Source organism: Carya illinoinensis, chromosome 3 (genome assembly GCF_018687715.1).
Source record: "Carya illinoinensis cultivar Pawnee chromosome 3, C.illinoinensisPawnee_v1, whole genome shotgun sequence".
NCBI lineage: Eukaryota > Viridiplantae > Streptophyta > Magnoliopsida > Fagales > Juglandaceae > Carya > Carya illinoinensis.
The window spans coordinates 39105337-39132478 of NC_056754.1; the positions used below are offsets into that span (position 1 = coordinate 39105337).

The 27142-nt window shown below is 40.1% G+C and overlaps 1 protein-coding gene across 9 annotated transcripts in view; it reads left to right on the plus strand.

Moving 5' to 3' along the window:
• LOC122304200 (protein PAT1 homolog 2-like) overlaps positions 1–18360 on the plus strand; it is a 34355-nt gene extending 15995 nt beyond the window's left edge. For 5 of the 9 annotated variants that reach the window (XM_043116311.1, XM_043116310.1, XM_043116312.1 and 2 more), the window contains one exon: positions 15486–18360. In XM_043116311.1, the coding sequence (XP_042972245.1) occupies positions 15486–17566 (2081 nt within the window). In that variant the 3' untranslated portion in view covers positions 17567–18360. The remainder of the gene's footprint in view (positions 1–15485) is intronic. The other 4 variants (XR_006240962.1, XR_006240959.1, XR_006240961.1 and 1 more) reach the window with 4 other exon arrangements.
• The last annotated feature ends 8782 nt before the right edge of the window (positions 18361–27142 follow it).

The following is a 27142-nucleotide window of genomic DNA, read 5'->3' on the forward strand; positions in this document are numbered from 1 at the left end:
CAATTGATGCAGAAGTCTTTTCATAATCTCAAGGGTGATAGTGTGATTGCCAATGAAGGCACGTCAGGGACTAGGAAGGATTTCTTGCTGAAGGCCATTTAGGATGCGTTATTGGATATGAAATGTAATGTGGATCTCATGTTGAAATGGGAAGAGTTGGGCATGCACCATGTGGGCTCTGAAGACTCAAAAAATGGCTCGGTGGATATGTAGAAGGGTATAATGAGTGGTGGGCTGGTATCTAGTTTGGGTTGTAAGAAGGATGAAGAACTAAAGGGTAAAAAGGTAAAAATAAAGTAAATGGGCTAGGCCTAGTTAAAAGCCTGAAACAGATATGGAAGATTAAGAAGTGTTTTGATGTCTTGAGAGTTTCGGTTTCGGCCTCCTCTTCAAGCATGTCGATGCTGATACTTGCTCCGATCGTCTCGGAAGTGGCATTGACTATTTCACCAGTCACCAATGACTTCTCTAGTGGTGTGTCGAAAATTGTTCTGTTACCGGAGGTGGAAGTGGGTGAATTAGCGTTACGGGATGTTGAAAAGGAGGTGGCGAGTGAAGGGGAGTTTTATCCGTTCGTGTCTTTGGCTCCTCTAGTTAATGGCGTACATTTTGTTGGATTTGGTTCCCTTGTTGTTAAAGCATATTTTTCCATTTGAATTTTTATTGCATCATGAGATGGACGATAGCTTGTTATTGGCTTATTCTAGAGAACTACATTTGGAGGGGATTTGGTTGAGCCCAATTTACAGTTGGAGTTATATGAGGGGGAATGCTTTGATGAGGATGTGGATAGTTTGACTCCTATACGTACCCTCCTGCCTAATGCTTCAACTGTCATTGCCTCGGAATGGGTTTTAAAAAAGGTTGAAGAATTACAGGCATGTGTGGGGATATCTTGTGTTGGATTTGAAGAGCAATTTAATGTTCTTCTTGTTGCAATCAAAGCTGGTTGTTCATCGGTTTTGAAGTCGACTTCCAAGAAGGAAAGTGAGTTAAGAAGATTAAAATGCTCCATTTACTTATAAAAAAAAAAACTATGATACAGAGGAGGGTAGCGTTGAGAGGGACATATTGAAAGGGAGGGAGTCTCATTTTTCCCATGAAGCCTAAGATTCTCTATTGGAATGTGAGGGGGATCAATGACTTTAACAAGCGTCTTCACATTAGGTCTTTCCTTCGTAGTTGGAAGATTGATATCGTTTGTTTTTACGAAACAAAGATGGGTTCTGTGATGCCCCCAAATTCCCACGCACGGACACGGGGAAATTGAGACGTCCGGATGGTGACAACCCGGGTCACCACCCTAACGACGGGTGCCAAGTGTGTGCAAAAGCAACATATGTGCACGAAGAAACATGCAGCGGATAACGAAAGCCATAACTAAGTACCAGAATTTTTTCTTAACGTAATACAAGTTGTTTAAAACATACCTAAATAAAATATTACAAAACACGAACATAGTTTTAAAATCAAATATAAAGCATAACATCAGCAACCCGGCGGAGCCGCATCCTCGGGCTCAGCCTCCTCCTCCTCATCCTCAAAACCTGCACCAAAAGCTACGGAACCAAAAATGGTACCGCAGGTAAGTAAAACCCAAACACCACCAGATAAAAACACATAGAACTCAAACAACATGCATGAAGTGATGCCAATGCGCAAAATCCATAAAACATAACTTTCCACACGCTAAAAATCCTATTTGGCCTAAAAACATATCTTTTCCAAATATCACGCCAAAAGTCACATTTGGCCTTTATCCATCTCAAATCATTATCCATTTTATCCGTATGCACCATGACCTCCCCTAGGGGTCATCCGCACACCCTGGCTCCAGTGCCACACCGCAGAGTACCACTATGCATGTGACACCTAACGAGCGATGCCCAGTTCCACGCCCCGCGTGTTCGTAGCCAAGCATCCTCTAGCCCTCACCAACGAAGTGCCACGGAGTCGGTGCGTAGGGCGATGCCCGGTTTCGCGCCCAGCGCGTTCGTAGCCAAGCAACCCCTAGCCCCCGCTCCCGTCGTCTAGCGACAACCCAGGGGACATCACTCAGTTTATTCCGCTCCAGAGTGACCAGAGGATCTCCACTGGGATAATACCCCATCCCGGCTTGGGGTCGTGATACACACGCACCCGTAAGACCACTTACGCCAATACACAGGCTTTTCACACTATTTCACAAACACACGTGCATGCACCATGCAATGCCATAACAATGCATAAAAATAATCCAACAACATAAATCAAATAAACATGCAACTCCGTCCTCCATCCATCCGACCCCCGAACTCCTCGGACTCAGTCCGGAATCAACCAACCAGCAGATAAAATAAATTGAATGAGCAATATATATTTAAATCTGAAAATAGGGTTTGGAAAATACTTACAGCGCTATACGGTATTTTTAGAAAGCTCGCGGCGTTGCAAACGGCGGAGGAAGAGTAACGTAACAGTGTAATTTACACTGTTGCCGTGGGTAATAAATTACCCATTTTCGAACGGGGACAAACCAAGGCACGAAATTGATAGGGAATGGTCTTGAGATATTTATGAAGCTAAAGGAAACGAGTTTTGGCCGTGGGTGGTGGTGGAAATGGCGGTCGAAGGCCAAAAAGGGGCTGAACGGAGTTGAGCTCGTGGGAGCTGCTCCGGCAACGGATCGAGGCCGGAAATGGGTGGTTTAGGTCGGCAAGAGGTAGGGGAAGAAGCTGTGAAAAGATGGTGGCCGGAGGTGGTGCGACGGCGCCGGAAACGGTGAAAAACCGTATGGCTTGGAGGAGCTCGTGGCGGCTAACGGTGGCTCGGATGGAGGTGAAACTTGGTGGGGATGTTCACCGGTGAGAGGGGAAGAAAACTGGGTGGGTGGTGTAGGCCACGCCGCCGGCGAGCGGCGGTTCTGGGCTGCGAAAGCAACCGGCGACAGGGGCAAAAACAGAGCAGGTGCAGCGACTTCCGGCGGCTCTCGAAGGTTAACGGCTGGTCCGATAGCTCTGAAAATTGGTGGGGATGATCTCTGGTGGAAGGGGAAGAGAATGGTGATGACGGTGCACTAAACGGTGGCCGGACGGCGGAGAACTGGCTGGTCAAAGTGGCGGCGACGGGAATGAGAAAAAGGGGCAGATGTGCGCACGTGGGAGAGGAGGAAAACGGGAAGAAGAAGAAGAAGAAAAGAAAGAAGAAAAGAAAGAAAAGAAGAAAAGAAAAGGAAAAAGGGAAAAAGAAAAAGAAAAGAAAAGAAATGAGGTACAATCCTCACCTCTGGAGTCCAACAACTGATCCAACGAAAATAAGTTTAAAAACAATAAAACTAAGAAAATATTTTAAACACAACGTAAAGCTAAAATATAATAATTAACTAGTAAAAACAAACTATTTAATTTTAAATCCAAAGACAAGCTAAAATAAATTTTACAGCAATTTAAATTCAACAGCAATTAAAATCCAATTAAAATTCGATAATTTAAAATAAAAGAACTATTATATTAATTAAATTAAAATATTCCTTCAGTGAAAATACACATAAAAACGGGGTGTCACAGGTTCTATTGATTGAAGCATTATTCGTAGTTTGTGGGGATGTTCTTTTATGGGTTGGGCTTATTTGGCTTCTTCAGGAGCTTCAGGAGGTGTTCTCTTGATGTGGGATAATAAAGTGATGGAGTTAATGGAGGAGTGTATTGGGCATTTTACTATAGCATGTTCTTTTAAAAATATTGAGGATGAGTGGAAGTGGGCTTTTGCTGGAGTTTATGGGCTAAACTTGGCTAGGGATAGATGTTTCTTGTGGGAGGAATTGGCGGGATTGTATTATTTGTGGGATTGCTTTGGTGTACGTGTGGGGACTTCAACATAATTTGGTTCCCTTGTGAGCATTTAGGAGAACCTAGTATGTCTTCGGTTATGGAGGAATTTTTGGAGTTTATCTCTGATTTGGATCTTTTGGATCTTCCCCTTGTAGGGGGAGCTTCCACCTAGTCCAACAGTAACAGTTGGTCGAGATCGAATAGATTTCTTGTATCTCCATCTTGGGAGATTCATTTTTTTGAGTTATGTCATAAGAGATTGCCTCGTGTTTGTTCAGATCACTTCCCTATTTTGTTAGATTGTGGCTGTATACATTGGGGTTAGTGGTATTTTAAGTTTGAAAACATGTGGTTTGGAGCTGATGGGTTTGTGGATAGGGTTAGGAGTTGGTGGACTTCTTATCAATTTATGGGAACACCTAGTTTTATTCTTGCAGGTAAACTGAAGGCCTTGAAGACTGATTCAAAGAAGTGGAACACTTAAGTATTTGGAAATATTAATTATCAGAAAAATTCCCTCTTGGAGGAGCTGCATGCTCTGGAGGATGGGGAGGAGAATGAGGTTATGAATTAGGTGGCATTGTTGTTGAAAAAAGAAGTGGTCAGCTTGAGAGGATGTTATTGATGGAAGAGATATCTTGGAGGCAAAATTCGAAGGCCCTCTGGTTGAAAGAGGGTGACAATGTACTAAATTTTTTCACAGAATGGCTAACTTGCATAGGTGTAGTAATGCTAGTAATGCCATTGGGTTTCTTAATTTTGATAACAGTGTGCTTTCATTCCCTTTCGAGATTCAGGATGATAATGTGCAGTTTTATGAAGTTCTTCTAACCAAAACAGCTAAGTGGAGACCTAATCTTGATGGGTTTGGGTTTCTTTTTAATACATTGGATCCTTTTCTGCGAGTTAGTTGGAGAGACCGTTTGAGGATAATGAGGTTTATCGGTGGTTTGTGGGATGGTCAAAGATAAAGCCTGGCTTGGATGGTTTTTCTATGGACTTTTTTCATGCTTGTTGGGATGTTGTGAACTAAGATGTGATGTTGGTTTTTCAGGAATTCTTCTCTTATCATGAGTTCGAGAAGTCTCTTAATGCCATATTCATTGCTCTTATGGAGGGGTAGTCATGTGGATTGGTCATTCTTGGCATCAAATGGGGCATCCGGAGGGGTTGTGGTAATGTGGGATAGATGGGTGGTAGAGAAAGTGGAGGATTGCATTGGGCAGTATGTGGTAGCATACTCTTTTAACTATGTTCCGATAATTTCTCATGGGCTTTTGCAGGTGTTTATGGCCCCAATCTAGTCCAGTCAAGAAAACTTTTGTGGGAGGAACTATCAGGGATTCATTCCTGGTGGGGACTTCCATGGTGTATGGGGGAGACTTCAATGTGGTGAGATTCCCGAGTGAAGTTTCGGGTTCTAGAAGATTGAGACCAGCCATGGAGGAATTCTCGAAGTTTATTTTTGATGTGAACTTGGTGGACTTGCCACTCGCTGGGGGCATTGCGACTTGGTCAAATAATCAGTCATGGTCCAGATTGGACAGGTTCTTAATTTCTCCAGAATGGGAAAGCCACTTCCCGAATGTCTAGCAAAAACGTTTGCCCCATATTGGATCCAATCATTGGCCTATTCTGATCGACTGCGGAGGAGTTCATAATGGTCGTCGGCCGTTTAAATTTGAGAATATGTGGTTAAAATCGGAAGGGTTCGTGGAGAGGGTCAAACAGTGGTGGTCTTCTTATCCTTTCCATGGTACTCCTAGTTTCATTTTTGCAGGTAAATTGAAATCCCTAAAAAGAGATCTAAAAGAATGGAACTTAGAGTCTTTTGGCAACGTAGAAGTAAACAGGAAAGCCAAGATGTTGGAATTACAGGAGATTGAGAGGCTGCAAGAGGTACAACCACTCACTCAGGAAGAACAAGACAGGAGATCAGAGTTGGTCATTGAGATTGAGAGACTAATTTTGTTAGAAGAGATGTCTTGGCGGCAAAAGTCCAGGGCACTATGGTTGCGGGAAGGAGATCGAAGCACAAGTTTCTTCCATAGAATTGCAAATTCACATAGGAGAAACAACAATATTGAGAAGCTGATAGTGGACGGTGCGGAGTGTAGTGATGAGCAGGTACTTCACAATCATGTAATCGATTTTTATGAGAACCTACCGACAGAGCAGGAGGGTTGGCGGCCTCCCCTAAATGGGATGGAATTTGACACTATTGGGTCAAATGACGTCTCTCGGTTGGAAAGGGAGTTCGAGGAGTTAGAGGTTTTTAAGGTAGTGAGTAAGATGGCCAGGGATAAAGCACCAGGACCGGATGGTTTCTCCATGGGCTTCTTCCAAGATTGTTGGGATGTATTAAAGGAGGAACTTATGAAGGTTTTCCAGGAGTTTTACATGGTTGAAAAATTTGAGAAAAGTCTAAACACCACTTTTATAGCACTGATACCCAAGAAGGTGGGGGCTATGGATTTGAAGGAGTTCCGGCCTATTAGTCTAGTGAATGGGTTGTATAAGATAATCTCGAAAGTACTTGCAAACAGAATGAGTGAGGTTATGGGACAGCTTATTACTAAACCCCAAAATGCCTTCGTGAAGGGCAGACAGATCTTGGATGCGATACTAATTGCCAATGAATGCCTTGATAGCAAGTTGACAAACGGAAAGTTAGGGATCATGTGCAAGTTAGACATGGAGAAGGCCTATGATCATGTTAATTGGGATTTTCTTCTACATTTGCTAAGGAGATGTGGTTTTGGGGAACAGTGGAGGGCGTGGATACACTGGTGTATATCTACGGCAAAGTATTCTGTGTTGCTAAATGGAGTTCCAATAGGCTTCTTCCAGAGTTCTAGTGGATTACGACAAGGGGATCCTTTGTCACCTTTTCTGTTCTTGATAGTTATGGAGGCTCTAAGTAGGATGATCTCAGTTATGGTTGAAAACGGACTCTTAAAAGGGTTTCCGATTGGCAACACGGACAGGGAAATTATTATCATCTCTCACCTCCTGTTTGCAGATGATACACTCATACTATGTGAAGCTGAGCAAAATCAGATGCAAGTGTTAAAGATTTTACTCTTTTGCTTCGAGGTCGTCTCCGAGTTAAAGGTGAATTGGGAAAAATCAGAGTTGGTGCCCATAGGGGAAGTTTCTAATATTCACCACCTAGCGAGAACGATGGGGTGTAAGATATCTTCTATCCCTATGACTTATTTAGGACTTCCTTTAGGGAGTGCCTCGAGGGCGTCTGCGGTGTGGGATTCAGTTATCGAAAAAATAGAGCGAAGATTGGCGGGGTGGAAGAGGTTGTACTTGTCAAAAGGTGGAAGGACTACATTGATAAAGAGTACACTCTCTAACTTACCTACATACTTTTTATCTCTTTTCCCAATACCAACAAGTGTGGCGGTTCGTATTGAGAAGCTCCAACGAGATTTCTTATGGGGGGGCTTGAGGGAGGAGTTCAAATTCCACTTGCTTAAGTGGGAGCAGGTGTGTCGTCCTATATCAGGGGGAGGCTTAGGGGTTCAAAACCTAAGGATGTTCAACCGAGCGCTATTAGGCAAATGGCTTTGGAGATTTGCCAACGAACATGATTCTCTATGGAAACTGGTGGTTGCGAAGAAGTATGGCGGTCTATGGGGGGAGTAGTGCACTAGAGAAGTAAGGGGAGCTTATGGTGTGGGGTTATGGAAACATATAAGAAGAGGATGGGGGGTCTTTAATCGACATGTAAAGCTTCGTGTGGGCACGGGTTCAAGAATCAAATTCTGGAGAGATGTATGATGTGCTAGTACTACCTTGAAAGACTTGTACCCTCCTCTGTTCCAGTTGGCTAGAGAGAAGGAGGCTTCAGTGGCAGAAGTCATGGAGTTAGAGGGGGGTCAGATTCTTTGGAACATTAATTTTAGTAGGGCTGCACAAGACTGGGAACTAAGTATTTTTGAGGACTTCTACAGCCTCATATACTCCATAAGACCCAATAGCCAGCAAGAGGATGTGTTGAGGTGGTCTCTAACAGACAGAGGTATTTTTTCTGTTCGCTCTTTCTACAAGACCCTCACCCAGGAGCCCACCTCTCCTTGTCCCTGGAGAAAAATTTGGAGAAATAAGGCTCCTCCTAAAGTATCATTCTTTGTGTGGACCACATCCTTGGGAAAGATACTTACTACAGAGAATATGAGGAAAAGAAGGATCATTTTTGTGGATTGGTGTTGCATGTGCAGAAGAGGGGGAGAGTCGGTTGACCATCTCCTTCTACACTGTGATACAGTAAGGGTCCTTTGGAATGAGGTATTCTCACGACTGGATATGGCTTGGGTTATGCCTAAAACTGTGGAGGCGGCACTGGCTAGCTGGTCAAATATAAGGGGTAGAAAACCAATTAAAGCTATCTGGAAGATGATCCCTCTATGCATCATGTGGTGTGTATGGCAGGAGCGAAATGAGAGGACCTTTGAGGACCAAGAAAGATTAGTAGAGGAGCTTAAACTTTTATTTTTCAGAACACTTTGTAACTGGGCTATTGCTGTGGATTTTGATGGCATGGCCATGCATGATTTTCTTGTCTCTAATGTGCCTACCTAGTTAGGGCGTTAGAGTTGTAATACTGGCTTTGCCATTGATCAATAAAATTTGTTTATTTATAAAAAAAAAAAAAGATATTTGGGGCCTGTGTGTTGAAGGATTTTCGCCCTATTAGTCTTGTGAGTGGGGTTTATAAGATAATTTCAAAGGTGCTTGCTAACCCGTATGAGTACAGTGATGGAGAAAATTATTTTTAAACCTAGAAATGTTTTTGTTTAGGGTAGGCAAATACATGATTCTGTCCTGATTTCTAATGAATGTTTAGATAATTGATTGAGGGAGGGTGGCCCTGGTGTTATTTGTAAGCTAAACATGGAAAATGCATATGATCATGTGAATTGGGATGTCCTTTTCTATATGCTTGGGAGGTGTGGATTTGGAGAGAGGTGGTGTGCTTAGATTGGACATCATGTCTCTACCGCTAAGTTTTCAGTGTTAGTTAATGGAAATCCTTGTGGTTTTTTCCATAACTCTCGCGGTTTGAAACAGGGGGACCCATTATCCCCTTTCCTCTTTGTCATTATCATGGAGGCTTTAAGTCGTATGGTGGAGGCTGCTATTAGAAAAAAAGGAGGGGGGGGGGGGGGGGGGAGTGGTTCTCTCTTTTTTTTGGTGGGAAATGCTAATGATGGTTTATCACACTTTTTCATCTTTTTGTAGATGATACTCTTATTTTTTTGTGATGCTGATCGTGGGCAGATTCAAGCCTTAAGGGCTGTATTTTTTTTTGATAAGTAATATTAAATTTTATTAATGAGAAGAAGGCATAAGCCAGGTACACTGGAAGTATACATGTGAATACACCATTTTAAGAGGTAGAAAAAGTTACAAGGAAATCATGGAAGCTGAGACCATTGACCTCTAAAGCCATGGCACACAAAAATAAAGTCTTCCATAGAAAACCCCTAAATTCTTCTATAGATCTTTCCTGGTCCTCAAAAAGCCTATTGTTTCGTTCACTCCAGATGCACCATAAGATACAGATGGGGGTCATTTTCCATAGTGCTACAATCTGCGCTGTCCCTGATATCCCTCTCCAACTTGCCAATAATTCAGCTACCCTTCTCGGCATTGTCCATGCTAACCCCATCCTGCTAAAGAAATGATTCCAAGTGTCCCTAGCAAAATCACAATGTAGGAGGAGATGATCTACTGTTTCCCCACTCTTTTTGCACATACAGCACCAATCCATTATTATAAGACCGCGTCTTCTTAAATTATCAATGGTTAAGATCTTCCCGAGGGCTGCTGTCTAGACAAAGAATGTCGCCTTGGGAGGTGCTTTATTCCTCCATATACTCTTCCACGGGAAGTTAGGCAAAGGTGAGGCTGCAAGAATCGCATAATAAGAGCCTACCGAGAATTTTCCTTTCCGAAATGCACACCAAACCAGCTTATCATCAATTAAAGCATTAGGGGAGATGTTATGAAGTAGGTTAAAAACCTCTACCAGCATGCTCACTTCCCAGTCATGAGCCTCTCTAGTGAGATTTATGTTCCACACTTGAGTATCATGTGTGGTACCCCACAAGTCTGCCACATTCGCATCTTTTTCCCTCGCAATGCTGAAAATATCAGGGTAAGCCTCCTTAAGAGCTGTATCACCCACCTATACATCATTCCAAAAGCTGATTCTCTAGCCATTCCCCATACCTAGCCTGGTGTTGCTAGAGAATACCCCCCACCCTTTTCTTATATACTTCCATAACCCCACACCATATGCCCCCCTTTCCTCATTAGAGTACCAACCTCCCCTAGCACTTCCATGCTTTGCATCAATCACCCCTTTCTATAGTGCTTCATTCTTGTAATTATACCTCCACAACCATTTCCCAAGTAAGGCCTGATTAAACAGCCTCACGTTATGGACCCCCAAACCACCCACACGCAAAGGTGTGCACACCTTTTCCCATCCAATTAAATGAAATCTAAACTCATCTCCTATGCCACTCCACAAAAAGTCCCGTTGTAATTTTTCAATCTTGGAGGCAATGCTAGTTGGAGGGGGAAATAGTGACAAGAAATAAGTGGGAAGATTAAATAATGTGCTCTTGATAAGTGTTATCCTCCCCCCCTTGGACAAATATAATCTTTTCCACCCAGCCAACCTACGTTCTAATTTTTCTAGCACCTCCCCCCAAATTGTCTTCGCTTTGAAAGATGCCCCCAAAGGGAGCCCAAGATACTTCATTGGCAACGAGGAGACCCCACACCCCAAAATACTGGCCAGCCCCTGAATATTACCTACATCCCCTACTGCCACCATTTCTGTCTTCGCTAGATTTATCTTTAAACCGGAAGCCTCTTCGAAACATCTTAAAATGGCCTTCAAGGATTGAATATGCATCACATTATCATCACATAACAGCAGCGTATCATCTGCAAATAAAAGATGAGAAATAGTAATAGGCCCATTGCCCACTGAGAATCCTGAGAAGAAACCACCTGCTATAGTGGCCGACACCATCCGACTTAGGGCCTCCATCACGATCACAAATAGTAAAGGTGATAGTGGGTCGCCTGTTCGTAGCCCCCGCGAACTATTAAAGAAACCCACAGGTTCACCATTTACCAAAACTGAAAATCGAGCTGTAGAAATACAATGACGTATTCATGCCTTCCATTTTTCCCCAAAACCACACCTTCCCAAAAGATAGAGCAAAAAGTTCCAATTGACATGATCATATGCCTTCTCCATATCCAATTTACACAAAATACCCGGGATCTTTGACTTAAGCCTGCTGTCCAAACATTCATTGGCTACCAAAACCGAGTCCAGTATTTGCCTTCCTCGTACAAATGCATTTTGAGACTTCGAAATGATCTTATCCAAGACCGTACTGATTCTGTTGGCCAAGACTTTTGCAAGAATCTTATACACACTGCCCACTAGACTAATAGGCCTGAAATCCTGTGCCTCTCTTGCACCCGGTTTTTTGGGGATGAGTGCAATGAAGGTAGTATTCAAACTCTTCTCAAATTTACCAAAAGTAAAGAACTCCTGGAAAACCAGCATAATGTCCTCTCTTACCACCTCCCAACAAGTCTGAAAAAATGCCATAGTAAAACCATCCGGCCCCGGAGCTTTGTTTTTGTTTAATTTCTTGATGACTTGATGTACCTCAACTTCTTCAAATGGTCTTTCCAAACAAGTCATACTAAGACGATCAATGGTATCAAAGGCTAACCCATCTACTGTAGGCCTCCATGCAAACGGTTCTTCCAACAAATGCTCAAAATGTCCAGCTACATAGTCTTTGATTTTTGCTTGATCAGAAACTACCTCGCCATCAATGTTCATGGACTCGATTGTATTGAACCTTCTATGGGAGTTTGCCACTCGGTGAAAAAACTTTGTAGATCTATCTCCCTCCCTTAGCCACAGAGCCCTTGACTTTTGCCTCCAAGAAATCTCCTCCATTAATATCAACCTTTCTAGTTCTGTAACTACTTGCCCTTTTCGACCTTCCTCATATTCCACACCCCCTAAACTTTGTAGCTCTTGGAACAAGGATTTCTTCTTTGCTTCTACATTACCGAATACCTGTTCATTCCAAGTCTTCAAGTCCCTCTTTAAGGCCTTCAACTTTCCCGCCAATACCTTGCTCGGAGTGCCCTGCATTTGATACGAATTCCACCATTGCCTGACCAACTCCACAAATCCCTCGGATTTTAACCACATATTCTCAAACTTAAAGGGCCGTTTGCCCCCTGGTATTCCCCCACAATCTAACAAAATAGGAAAATGGTTCGAGCATAACTGAGTGAGTCTTTTCTGACAAGAGTCTGGATATTGTATCTCCCATGAAGGAGATATAAGGAATCTATCTATTCTTGACCAGGCGTGGTTGCTAGACCAAGTATATCCACCTCCCAAGAGAGGTATGTCCATGAGGCCCAACTCTGAAATGAAATCTGAGAATTCCCCCATAGCATGATTTTACCAACCCTCTCCCGACCTTTCACTTGGAAATCTTGTCACATTAAAGGCTGTATTATTATGTTTTGAAGCTGCATCAGGCCTTAAGGGGAATTTGGGTAAGTCGGAGATGGTTCTGGTGGGGGAGGTGCAGAATATTAACTGTTTGGCAGCTCTTTTGGGTTGTAAAGTTGCTTCCTTACCTATGACATATCTTGGCCTTCCGTTGGAGGTGTCTTTCAACGCTAAGTCTATTTGGAATGGGGTAGTTAAGAAGATTGAGAAAAGGCTAGTGGGTTGGAAGCGATTACACTTATCAAAAGAGGGTAGAATGCTAGAATTACTCTTATTAAAAGTACTCTTTCTGATCTCCTAACTTATTACACTGCCTGCAGGGGTGGCAAACCAGATTGAAAAATTATTTTGCACTTTCTGTTGGGTGGAATGGGAGAGGAGACTAAAATCCACCTTGTTAGGTGGAATAGAGTTTGTTCTCCTATTTCAAATGGAGGTTTGGGGTTTCGTAATTTGAGTAGTTTCAACAAGGCTTTATTGGGGAAATGGTTGTGGAGGTATAAATTGGAAGGGGAGTTGTTGTGGTGGGAGGTTATAGGTCGGAAATATGAGAGTTTTTTTTTTTTTGGGGGGGGGGGGGGGGGATCCATTTTTGGTTTTGGTGTGGTGATCAGGCTCTTTTTAGTGTTTCCGGTTATATTTTGTGTGGCAGCCCATCGGAATGCTACCGTTTCTGATTTGTTAAGTCTGTTCTAATGGAACCTTGCAGTGGGATGTTTGTTTTACTAGAGCTGTAAAGGAGTGGGAACTTGATGAGGTATCTGATTTTTTCAGCTTCTTATACTCCCTGGGGATTGGGGGTAATAGAGGGATAGAATGTTATGGAGGCATACGGGTAGTAAAAAGTTTTCGGTATGGTCTTACTATAAGGCATTGACTGTTTAGCATTGTTCTCCTTTTCCTTGGAAGCCTATTTGGAGGTCTCACGTGCTTTCCAAAGTCACTTTTTTCATATGGACAGCATCACTCAGGAACATTCTGATGATTGAAAACTTGAGAAAGCGTGGTTTTGTTGTTATGGAGTGGTGTTTTATGTGTAAGAAACACGGAGAATCTGTGGATCTTTCCTTTACTTCTACACTGCGAGGTGGCAAAGGCATTGTGGGATGGTGTTTTCAGTAGAGTTGGGCTGGCTTGGGTGATGCCTATGAAAGTAGTGGATCTACTTGCGTGTAGGATTGGGCTTCAACGTTCTCCTCAAGTGGCTGCTGTGTGGAAGATGGTTCCTTTGTGTATGATGTGGTGTATTTGGTGGGAAAGGAATGGGTGATGCTTTAATAATAAGGAGCACACTGTGGAGGAAATTTGGGAATTCTGTGTTCTCTTTATTTCAATGTTTTTCTGCTATAGTGCTTAATAGAGCTTCAGCTCATGATTTTTTGTTTTCGTTATCTTCTTTATAGAATGTAATTAGGTGTTTTCTTTTGTATACTTCTTGTATACATGGGCTTCACCTATTTCATTCGTTAGAGATCAACAGTATTGGAGTGATTTAATATTCTGTGATTTTTTAGAAGAGAGCGTTTTAAGCCATAAAACATTCAATGTTTAATATCTGTCGATGTTGTCCATATAAAAGCAAAAATAAACCAAAAGACTAAAATACCCTTTATTAACTCTTTAACAAATTTGTATTTAACTTTTGCATTACTATAACACCTCAACGGTAGGCCCAAACCACATGGCCTATACTCTACAAGGACTAGTCAATGGCCTATACTTCTCCTTACCAAACAATATGGGATCCCATTCACCACCTACCCTTATCCTAATCATATGGGGTATCACAACTACCTTGCTAAAGTACTCATAAACCATATGGCTAGATTAGCCATTTCTTTCTCTTTACAGTTAGAAAGTTGGCTGGTCATTCATCAGTATTCTTGAAGATTGATCTGGTATCATTTTTGCCAGTCCCTATGTATTTTCTACTATTGAATGTCAACCAACCTTCAGCTTCAACGGACTTAGAAGAGTGTGGTTATTATGGAGAGAGTATTTTAAATTTATTTATTTATTATTATTATTTTTTTGCAAGTGAAAGATTTAGGGTCGTTTGACAACACAATTGTTCTCAAGTATTATTAGATATTCTCAGATATTTCCTTCTCAAAACAAACATAAAACACTTTTCAATTTCAAATTTTCAGTTTTTTCATCTAATCATTACAATTTTTCCAAACTCTAAAAAAAAAAAAAAAAAGACTACCTTTTCAATTTCAAAACAAAAATTATATTCAAACAATTTTGACTTTATAATATTTTTATTCAACTTTCTTTTATTTTTATTTTCTAAAACCCAATAAAACATCTTAACTCAAACTATTTTACTATTATTCACAGATATATTGAGATATTCTAAGTATAAAAAAGGCCCTTAATGTCTTGCCTTGGCATTTAGGGCCTGGACTTTTACTAAATATAGCGTTATACCACAATGTTGCTCAAGGTACTCTTATGTGCAAAGTACCAAGGCTAAAGCGCTTCTCTTATCAAAAGTGAAGTACATATTGACAAAAGTGCACCTAACTACATTTTTCGGCACTTTTTTAAGTAAGCTTAAAGTACAAAAACACGCTTATGGTGAAAATAAGGAACCATACACAGCCTAGCGGAATGCTTCGGGAAAGCTGTTATTTAATGAGCATGAAAATGTTAAAAGTTAAAATTTGTTTGAAGCTTGTGAGGTGGTTGATTTTCTATATTAGCGTACTTAAATATGAAGTTTGAGTGAAGGCATCAGAAAGCTCGATGATTGGCAGAGAATGTATCAAATAGTCCTTTTAATTTCAGTGTTTGTCACCTATCAAAAAAAAAAAAAAATCAGTTAGAATTTCAGTGTGACTGAGATGTGCGCCCATATTCTCAGCCAATATGAATAATGTATGATATAGTGTAAGGAAAACTGATTTTGCTTTAGCTATTCATGCAGCTCAGAGTTAAGAATCAAGTCTGGTTCTCATTTGTTTGTTTACCTCATTATTTGTTTGTCATATGTTTGTTGATTTCAAAAGACTGCTTCTTGTTGCCCCCTCCACCCCCTGTTTTCCCTTCTGAACTTCCTTTGGCTAATGGCAAGTTCTGTGCAGGTTCATCTGCTGCTGAGTGGACACAAGATGGAGACTTTAGTAACTGGTTAGATCCGCATATGTTTGGCACAGATGGTGTTGAAGAAGAGAAGAGGTGGTCATCACAACCTCAACCCTCTGCTCGTATTCCGGAATACCAACCTTTGTACAGAACATCCTCATACCCCGAGCAGCAACCAGTGCTGCATCGCTACTCTAGCGAACCAATTCTAGTACCTAAATCAACATTCACGTCTTTCCCTCCACCTGGAAGCAGATCCGAACAAGGTTCACCACACCACCTTAATATGTCTTTTCTTGGTGGTGGTCCACAGATACCCTTCTCTACTCCAAACCTCTCTCCTTGTTCCAAATCTAATCATCACTTGGCTAGTTTATCTCATGGTTTGAATTATGGTGGAAATATGCTTCCGTTCACCAGTGGTGGCCTTTCTTTTAATAGCAGGCCGCAAAATCACTGGGCCAACCATACTGGTATACTGCATGGGGATCACGCAGGCCTTTTAAACACTATTGTGCAACAATGGTTACCTCATCAAAATGGTCTCAGGTCCCCACAAATAATGGCACAACAGCAGATGCTGCAACAGCAGAGACTGCACCATCAATTACCCTCTTTGGCCCATTTTGCGGCATTACAGTCCCAAAAGTATAATGTCCATCCATCGTCCTTACATAAGTCAAAGTTTGGATTGACTGATATGAGAGACCAAAGACCAAAATCATCACAAAGGAGCAAACATAATATGCGTTTTTCTCAGCAAGGTTCTGATACTAGTAGCCAGAAAAGTGAGACTGGGTGGGTCCAAATTAGGTCCAAGTATATGACATCTGAAGAAATAGAGAATATACTTAAAATGCAGCATGCTGCTACACATAGCAATGACCCATACATTGATGACTATTACCATCAAGCAAGTCTTGCCAAAAGAGCTACTGGATCGAGGTTGAAACAGCCTTTCTGCCCATCTCACTTGAGGGAGCATCCTTCTCGAGGCCGAAATAGTACAGAACAACATCCTCATCTCTCTATTGATGCTATTGGTAGGATACCTGTCTCTTCCATACGCAGACCTCGCCCCCTCCTTGAAGTCGACCCTCCTCTCTCTGCTTCTGGTGATAGTTCTGAGCAGAAAGTCTCTGAGAAGCCTCTGGAACAGGAACCGATGCTTGCTGCTAGAATCACCATTGAGGATGGAATTTGTCTTCTTCTTGATGTCGATGATATTGATCGGTTTCTACAATCTAGTCCATCCCAGGATGGTGGGGCTCAGCTCAGGCGAAGGCGACAGATCCTTCTAGAAGGTCTGGCAACATCACTTCAACTTGTAGACCCGCTTGGCAAAACCAGCCACACTGTTGGGCTGACTTCCAAGGATGACCTTGTGTTCTTACGATTGGTCTCTCTTCCCAAGGGTCGAAAACTCTTATCTAGGTTCCTTCAGCTTCTCTTCTCTGGTAGTGAGCTTGCCCGTATTGTTTGTATGGCTATTTTTCGTCATTTAAGGTTTTTGTTTGGCGGCCTTCAATCTGATCCCGGAGCAGCTGAGACAACCACTCATCTTGCAAAGACAGTTTCCTCATGTGTCAAGGTCATGGATTTACGGTCCCTAAGTGCTTGTCTTGTTGCAGTTGTTTGTTCTTCAGAGCAGCCACCGCTGCGCCCTTTTGGAAGCCCTGCCGGTGATGGGGCCTCTATTATTCTGAAATCTGTCCTTGAAAGGGCTACTGAGCTCTTAACTGATCCTCATGCTGCTGCAGTTCCTAATCGTGCGCTGTGGCAAGCTTCATTTGATGAATTTTTCACGCTTCTTACCAAGTATTGCCTGAGTAAATATGAAACTATAGTGCAATCCATATGTTTGCAGATCCAGCCAAGTACAGACGTGATTGGATCTGAGGCGGTCCAAGCTATTAGTAGGGAAATGCCTGTTGAGCTTTTACGTGCCAGTCTTCCTCACACTAATGAGCTCCAACGAAAACTTCTATTAGATTTTGGTAACCATTCCATGCCCATTGCTGGGTTCAATGCCAGTGGGGAGAGTAGTGGCCGGATAAACTCAGAATCAGTGAAGGGTTGACTGAGGATACCAACAAATAAATTTCGAAGGTTTTGGAAGAATCTGTGCTTTAGTTGAGTTTTATCTTCACATCTTCTTTGGATGCTTTCATGAAGTGAAAATCTAGTACGGATCTGCTGCTTTGGTATGCTTTGATGAAGTAAATGTGCGGTGGAGATCTCTCTTGAATGTTTTCTCAAAGTGAATCTGCTCTGGAGTGAAATCTGGCTGCATGAGAAGTTTATGCAAGGCATGTGCGATTGTTGCAGGTGCACTTCAAGGCTTGTGTAATGTGTTATTTAGCTTACTGGGGACAAAATTTCCTTATGATGCTCATTTTGACGACTTTTTGTCTTGCACAATTGTGTATTATGATGGAAACTCATGGTGCATGTTTGTAACCGATATTCTTCTTTTAGGGAGTTGCATTGGTGCTGTGTTAAAACTCCAGACAAAGCATGGTGGGAATAGAATGTACAGGTTGATCTTACTGAACCTTCCAAAACTTCGTTTCCTTCCATCTTATTCACTTGACTGATTGGTCATTGTCAGCTGTAGGTTGCCTATCTCCTACTTGGATGGACACGTTTTTCTCTCTAGCTTCGGCTTGATGGATGGGAGGGGTTTATCACCGAATCCTAAATTCATTAGGATTGGTCAAGTGTTTTATTTTTGGTACACGGCCTATCATTGTAATAGGTGTTGCTGCTGTTATTATTATTATTAAATTGTTATTATTGGACAACTTAAAATAATTTTTAGAACCATCGTCTTAAGGGAGCCCATTAATTTTGAAAGTCTTACCATTTACATTTTATGGCCTCTTATTTATTACAAAACCAAACTCATTAAGTTTGACACGAACCATTGAAGGTTAGACGTAGCATTGCAAACGAACTGAATCGAATTGAATTCAAACAAGGGTATTCGAGCTCGTTTAACTTGTTTACTCGCTTGAATTCGAATAAAACTTGAAGATCCTTGCTCGAACTTGATTTGTTAATCATTAATGTTTGAATTTGACTTGAGCTCGACTAAAAATAAACGAATGACTCGAGCTTGAGTAGCTTAAGTAGTCGAACTTGATTTTTTATTTTAAAATTTTTAATCTTAACTTTTGATTAATAAAAAAGTTTAAAATTTTACAAAAAAAATTCAAACCATTTAACTATTCAACCAAATAATTTTGATTCAAATTTCTTATGGTATAATTTTTATTTTTTTATTTTTATAAAAATAACTTATAAATTAAAATAATAATACACAAGATAAATGTAATAAACTAAACTATTTAATATATATATAGATAATATAATAAATCAATAGTTTTAGTTGTATGATATATTATTATATAAATTATCTTATACACATTTTTGGAACATATCTATATTAAATAAGATAAATTATAAATAAATTAATAATATATAATTAAGTACATAATATAACTAACATGTAATATATATAACAAATACATATATAAAACATATTATGAACTTCAAAATAAGCTTAAACGAGTCAAGCTGGGCTTATATGAGTTTTGTTCATGAGTCTAAACCGAGTCGAGTTGAGTTTATATGAGTTTTGCTTGTTTAATATTCAAACCTATATTAGTGTTTACGAACATCTTCTTTATTAAATGAACTGAGTTCAAACTGAGTGAGCTGAGCTTGAGCTGTTTAAGAGCTACTCTGTTCATTTGTAACTCTAGTTAGAAGAGTAATGCTATATATAGTCGTGGAGTGTGTAAGTGTGATGTAATCGTCTTGACAAATATTGAAGTATACTAATAAAAAATTATTATTTTTTATGTATTTCGTATTTATTCACTTTTTTAAAATGATCGCGTAGCACTTGCACTCTTACGATTGCAACTATCATTTTTCTTGACCCAAGCCAAAGCAAGATGCTAATCATTTTTGTGAAATTCTTGACCCAAGCCAAAGCAAGATGCCAAACATTTTTTACATGGTTTGTGACTCGACAAATGCCAAATAGGAAGTTCACTTGAGCGAAGCTCAGGCAGATAGTTTACTCAACACTCGCTCGGGCGAACATCAGATAGAGAGTTTGCTTTAAACTTGCTTGAATCTTACTCAAGCGAATAATGCAGTAATTATAAAAGTAGGGTTTCCACCGTACAACTATATATATGTTTATTGTGAACAGTATGGCTAGTTCTAAGCATTGTAATTTTGCCCCACAGAGTACTTTAATATTCCAAAAGATAATAAAATCCTCTGCAGCTCCGTGAATATAGGCACTTTACCGAACTATGTAAATCTGTGTCATGTAATTGATTTCTTATTCTATTCTATTTTACTTTTCTGCCATCGTTTTACAACATAAGTCTCATCCTGTGGCTTCATCCTCATAAAAGATCCTCATCAAGGACGGTTAAAATATAAAATATAGAAAAATGAGTTGAATACTCCATAAATAACACATCATATAGTAAATATTTTATAAAAATAGGGTTTTTTTGGAAAACACGCACACTCATAGTTACATATGTAGATAACATGAATATAAACTGTACATGAAAATAAACTGTACATGAAATGCCTTTAACTTGTCTTTCATTTGTCCTCATTGGTCGATACCCACTGTTGACCCCGTGAGTTAGTGTTAGCGAATATTGAAGATTTTGATTCTGCCTGTGGCCATGGGTTGAGAATTCATACACAAGGAAGACAACACTAGATGCACTATCAATGTGTACATCGTAGCAATGCAATATGCCCCTTAACCTCACAACACTGTCTTCATTGTCATAACATAGGCCATTATGTATCTTAATAGTCATACCTCATCAGAATCATACATATATACTTTCTTCTCATAACTTGCCTTATCATACCTTATCCTATCGTATATAAAATAAAATTGCAACTTTTCGTAAAATCTCGTGATACATGTTTCTTCATATAAGATCATGACCTTTCATAAAATATTTTGATATACAACTCTTCACACAAAGTCATAAATTTTGATAAATATCTTAATGTATAACTCTTCACATAAAATCATGACTTTTCATAAATATTTTGATGCATGAGTCCTCACATAAAATCACGACTTTTCATAAAATATTTTAATGAACACATCATGCAACTAACACGAACTTATGAATAAAATTAGAGTATTGTCACCTAATTTAGTAATAAACATGCACTTTCTATTTAAAGCCCAAAATGCTTAAATAACCTATTTTCCATAAAGCCTAAAATCATTACAATCCTAAAATATCATCAACCCCAAATAATTACACGATTAAATCCTAAAATTATTTCCACATCCAAACCTCTATTTTCTCTTTATTTTTTCCAAAAAGTATTGGTAGGAAAATTTTTGTAATTTAGCTTAAAACACCTCATGCGTTATATGCTTACAAGTACTAGATTTTAGACATTTGAAGGAAGGAAATGACCTTACTTTGAGAGACATTGGGTGCTGGAGCTATGGTTGTGTGCTTCTGGCAAGGATATGTCACGGACTCCCTTCACACAATCAAGAACAAATGGAAAATAGAATGCAAGAAACTTAGACAAATGAAGAAGAAACAAGGAATTAGAGTCTTATTATTGGAAGAGATTTTCGAGGAATCTCCAACCTCCGACTCACCTCATTTCTTAACAAGTTTGAACAACATATAAGTTTCTAGTTGTCAGTCTTTTATACAACTGAAATGATAATTAACAAAACACAATATTTTATTACAATTCAAGTCAATACGCAGCGTTTCCTCATACTCTATCAGTTGTGCTTCTTCGCTTTCGCACCACAAAATGCATCGCATCACTTAATCCTAATACACCCCATTTCACTCTTTAGTATGTTAATATTGTTGCCCCCCAAAACACACCATTTTGACCTTCAGTCTATTAATATTGTTGTCTTTCCACAAGCACTTAGATTCCTCCCAGACTTTCCCCTTACAATCCCTTCTCCTTTAAGGCCCTTGAAGTCAAGACCATTTACAATTCTCTCTCCATTAAAGGACCTTGCCCACAAGGTGTGGGTAAAGGTTGCCTAGCTTCCATAGAGATTCCCAAAAATTTTCCTATGTTGGTACTCCCAACCATTTCACAAGAAACTCAGTTGCAACATGCTTTCCAACTTTCCTCTTCCTCCTGTCTAATATAGATTCATGTTTAGGTTGAATTTGCCCTTATGGATCCAGAAGAGGTGATGTAGGTAGTGGAGTGATGTGCTGTTCGAACATTTTCTTCAAACACAACACTTAAAAAACAGGATGAATGTTGGAAATGGATGGTAGGTTCAATTTGTAGGCCACTGTGCCTATTTTTGTGACCACTTGAAAAGGATAATAGAACCTTGGAGTGAGCTTCAAGTTATGGTGCATTGAAACTGTCTTTTGTCTACAGGGTTGGAGTCTAAAATATACCCAAACTCCTACCTCAAAGCTCCTTGCAATCCTTTTCCTGTCTGCAAACATTTTCATTCTCTGCTAGGCCTTGTGCAAGTTCTCTTTTAATAGTGCCAAAGGCTACTCCCTTGACCTCAATTGCCAATCCAATGCAGCACTAGAAGTAGTCCCTAGAATGTAAGTAAGCAACTTAGGTAGAGGATAACCATAAAAGGAGAAACCCCAATTGAGGAGTGACATGTGGTATTGTAACACCATTCTGCCAAAGGATTCTACAGGCTCCACTCCTTTGGGTTGTTATTGTTGTAGCATCTCAGATGCCCCTTCAAACATTTTGTTTATTGCCTCAATCTATCCATTAGACTGAGGGTGATAAGCAGAACTAAAATTCAATGAAGTTCCTTGTAAATGAAAACTCCTTCTAAAAGGAATTGGTGAATATTGCATCCCTATTTGAAACAATGGATTTGGGCATTCCCCATATAGCTTAAAGAATCCAGAAAAAAAATATCTGAGCCACTTTACTAGCTGTATAAGGATGTGAAAAAGGAAAAAATGAGCAAATTATATAAATCTATCCACCACTATGGATATCACACTCAACCCATTCAAGAGAGGTAGGCCTTCAATAAAGTCCATGGAGAGCTGGGAACTATCAATGGCTGTGGTAATCTAGCTAGATGAAGGCTTTCCTACTTATTAGCTTGGCACACATCACACTCCTTGACAAGCTTCTAAACATCCTTGTGCATCCCCTCCCAATAGAAATCTAACTTGGTCTTCTGCAGTGTTTTATAATAGCCCACATGCCTTGCCTATGAACTATGGTGTATATTATGTTGTAGTATTCTAACCTTGAATGGTGAAGTAGGAACCACAACTAGCTCTCCATTTTCCTCAACAATAGACCCTTCTACACCAAGTAATGCTTTGGACCACCTAGACATTACTAGAGCTGGGAATAAATGTCATTTAGTTTGGGAGACAGCTGATAGCATCGGTTCCTCTATCCACAATGGAGTTGGTAAAGAGATGAGAGCCATGTAGTTGTGTAACATCCCGCCCCTTCTTTTTCTCATAGTTTTGAGCCTCATTCTACGTGCCAAGCCTCGATGGCATATTTCAAAAAATATCAAATGATTTTTAAAGTAAGCTCATGATTTTAAAACTTACAAATATTTTAAATGTCTTGGAAATATTTATATAGAATATTTTCAATGCTATTGGACTAACCTTGATTTTAAATAACACAATTATAATATTTTTGAAAAGCTTAAAAAATATTATAATAGTGGAAAATTATTTAATTTAAATGATTTCAGTCATTTAAAAATATTACGAGATTTAAATTATGTTGAAAACTCTAAATTAATTTAAATGGTTTTATTCTCTTCAAGTAAATAATAAGACTTCATCATTTTAATTAATGATGAATGAATATTATTTTATGAACTTTAGTTTATAAAATAATATTCCTCTTAGTATTTTAAATTAAATAAATGTTTACGCATTTTCGAATCAATATTTAAATTCACCGTTAGATCATTTTGAAGATTCTAAGATGAAGGGCTTGGATTAAATACCCAAGCCCCACCCTTTTTCCCTCATTTCCTCTTTCCCTCTCCCTCTTCTCTCCCTCTCTACCCGCCTGACGGAAACACCACCTCCCTTGGCCGAATCTCCTATAGCCCAGCCCGGCACCGTCGTGCGCTGCCTAGCCTCACCTCAGCCACCAGCAGATTCCTTCCCCGCCAGTGAGTCCAACCCCACCAACGGTGTGCTCCACGCTGCCCTCTCTCTCCTCCTATGCCAGCCCAACCAAAATGGGTTTCAAAACCCATTCTTCTTCCTAGCACCACTGTACACAGCCAACAGGGCCTCTAAGCACCTCCACCAGCACCACCACCTTACCAGCTCCACCTCCATAGCCTCCTATCCCCCACGGTCCCTTCCTCCACCCACCCATACATGATCCTTAGCCACCCATGACCTCCCCTAGCTATTCCCCTGCGTATAGAAAGTCCCCACCTCTCTCACTCTCACCCACTCTCTCACAGGTCTTCCATGACCCACAGCATAAATCCACCGCCTCTAGCCATTGTGTCGCCACTCCAACACCACCATGCCCCTCCACGGAACCTCCTAAGTCCTCCATGGCTAGCCATGGTCCCCAACCTTGAAACTCATGGATTTCCATGCTTTGAGACCCACAGCCCAAACTCCTTCACAAGCCGCTATGCCTCCACCTTGTGTTTACCTTGGCACCACCATGAGGTCACCCCTCTAGGACCATATGACCAAACCCTTCTCCACTCAAATCCACTCATGTAGCTGCCTCTAATAGCCCAAATAGCCATTGTAAGTGGTGCTAACTGCCATGTACGAATCTTTCGATGCCATTGGCCATGCCGAACAACGAGCAACGCACAGGTTAATCTCGATGATGGTATAACCCTTTCACACTTATTAATTATGTTAGATGTTAGTTGATAGGTTGTGGACTGTGCTATTAGCATTTGTGAAGAGAAGTGTGGTTATGTAGTGAAGTGTTGGATGTAATTGTGTAGTATGCTGCGAAGTATTGTGGATTGTGATGTGAAGTATGAGTCATAGTTGTGATGCACCGCAGTGTGTGAATGGAGTACGTGTGGAGTGTACTCCATGAAGTGAAGCAATAAACAGCGTGGCGTGTTGCAAAGAAAATGATGGTTGCGTAATCGAGGAGTATAGAGTATGTGGTGTAGTGTCGGGAACTGTCGAATAGTATCCCGAAGTAGTTTTGACGTAACCCTATCATAGTGACGGGTGTCACAATGTAGCTTGAGGTTATTCTCGAGCTATGCAACAAGACTGAGGTGTAGAATGAATGGATCTTGTCGCGTAAGTGTTGGGATGAAGCAGGAAGGTCCTACTGACCGGGTTTGAGTAGAAGTTGGTATCAGAGTATGAAGTATGTTTAAACAAGCGGGCGTTCAATGAACTATAAGTTGATCTTTAGTGATAAAGGGTAAGGTACATGTGCATCTGGTGAGATACGTGTACTGAACGGATTTACCATATATAATGAGTAATCTGTCCTAACCATGGTTACACGATATTTAAGCCTCAGAGTTGGCTTAAAGTCATGTGAGATGTATGGATGGGAATGATGATTGAGTATGGGCTAGAATACATGAAGGTAGTAATGGGTATGTTGTCTAAGATTGGGATGCGTGATTTAGTTGGTTTGAATCATGTCTCGGAATGTAGTTAATAGGAGAGTGAGACGAAGGTCTTAGTGTCTTAACCTTAAGGTAAATCATGGAGGTTCACTTTAAATGATAAGACCTCGAAGTAGAGTGCTGAATTTGGTAAAGCTGACCCAAGTGGGTCCCAGAAAGAGGAAACATGATAAGGAAGACATAAAAAATAGAGGTAGTGACTGGAAATGGACCCCGAAGGTTTTAGCATAGTAAATAGCATGTAAGAACATAGGGATAGATTGAGAGTGTTCCAAGTGAAGTATAGTTCTATTTCTAGTATAGTTGCTTATATACTAGATAGAGAATGATGTTGAGCTTATGTGTATGCACGTAGGTTGCCATTTGACACCCACATGAATGGACAGCATGAAATGAGTATGGCATGGAGTCCAAGTAAGTATTACGTTCATACTATTCTAGAATTTTCTAAATAAATGAAAATGAAAAAGAAATGCTTTTACTTTATGGTGCTTTATGAAATGAGATGAACAACGTTTTAAGAAAAGATGCTAAGTATAAGTATGTAATGACCCTCCTTGGCAGCCCCTTTTTATGCACCCAAAGTATTAAGTGTATGCATGTAAATCGATGTTATACGTGGTTAGTACTGGATGTATTTTCATGAAACAAAATGCAAGGCTGACGCCTCATACTTTAAGCAATGCTTTAAAGGACACGAAGAAAGCGTTTTAAAATGTCCCTACGAAAGAAGATGCTTTAAGGATGCCATGAACTGATGTTTTAAATGATACCATAAAAGATGATGTTTAAGCTCATGCTTTTAAATGACTTTAACGAATGAAAGGACTGAAAGAACTGAAAATGACTGAAAGGACTGAAATGAATGAAATGACTGAATGTTTAATGTATGAAAATAAATAATGGTCATGACTGAATGAATGATGGTACTGAAGGACTAGACTGGACAGATTGCAATGCTGGGTAGGTAGTACTGGTAGTGCACCCAATGTTGCTCCCTAACAGAATGGATTTCTAACCCTTGACCATGGGTAGAATCAAGGTCCAAAAGACCGCTAACTCTCACACACTGGACTTAACAGTGTGCAATGGCCAATGAAAATGATAAAAAAGAATGTATATATGCTAGGACTTTTTAAGAAATGAAGGCAGTAAGGCGTGAGGAACTATTTTATGAAAGAAAACCCTTTTTAAAGAAAAATCCCACCTTGTAATTTTTTAAACAAATGAATGTTTATGTATGGTATGTATGAAATGTTGAATGCAATACTAAAAATCTATGTTATTATATTTTAACTGTATGGAGTAATGCTTATGAGTCATCGACTTATTTTAGTTTTATGTGTGACTTCCTAGGGATAAGATGAGCATAACGCATCAGGACGGACACGGCCCAAAGGGAAGAGCATGGAAGCCTAGGCATAACATTTTGTATGAGAGATTTTAATTATAAAATTTAATATTTTCGGCTGTAACCCTTTAAATTAAGAAACACGTTTTATTTATAAACATGGAGTCTTTTGTATCCTAGCATGGAAGGAAAAGAAATTTCAAAACGAACGGTAATTCCTATCTCTTTTCATAAAATTATTTTCTAAAGGACCTACCACAAGGATAGGCATTACATAGTGGTATTAGAGAGAAACTTCTTACATGAAAGAAAAATTTTGAAAAGAGAACTGAAGGAAGAAGGAAAAACCTAGATGTCTTCCCAAGGCATGTCTCGTCCTGCAGTAAGTATAAAAAATATTTTCTTTTAAATGATATAGTATTTTACAAGTATAACATAGCTAATGTATGCAATGTCAGAATGGCACCTACTAGGAAAGGTCATGTTAAGTGCATGTCATGAAGGAATGAATAGAGAATGAACGTTGCTAGAAAGGGGAGGAATGAATGATGAAAGGCTAGGAACACATAGAAGTAATCACATGTCATGAAAGGAGTAGACTAGAAATGCTACATGGATTGTGATAGTTAGGAAATGCA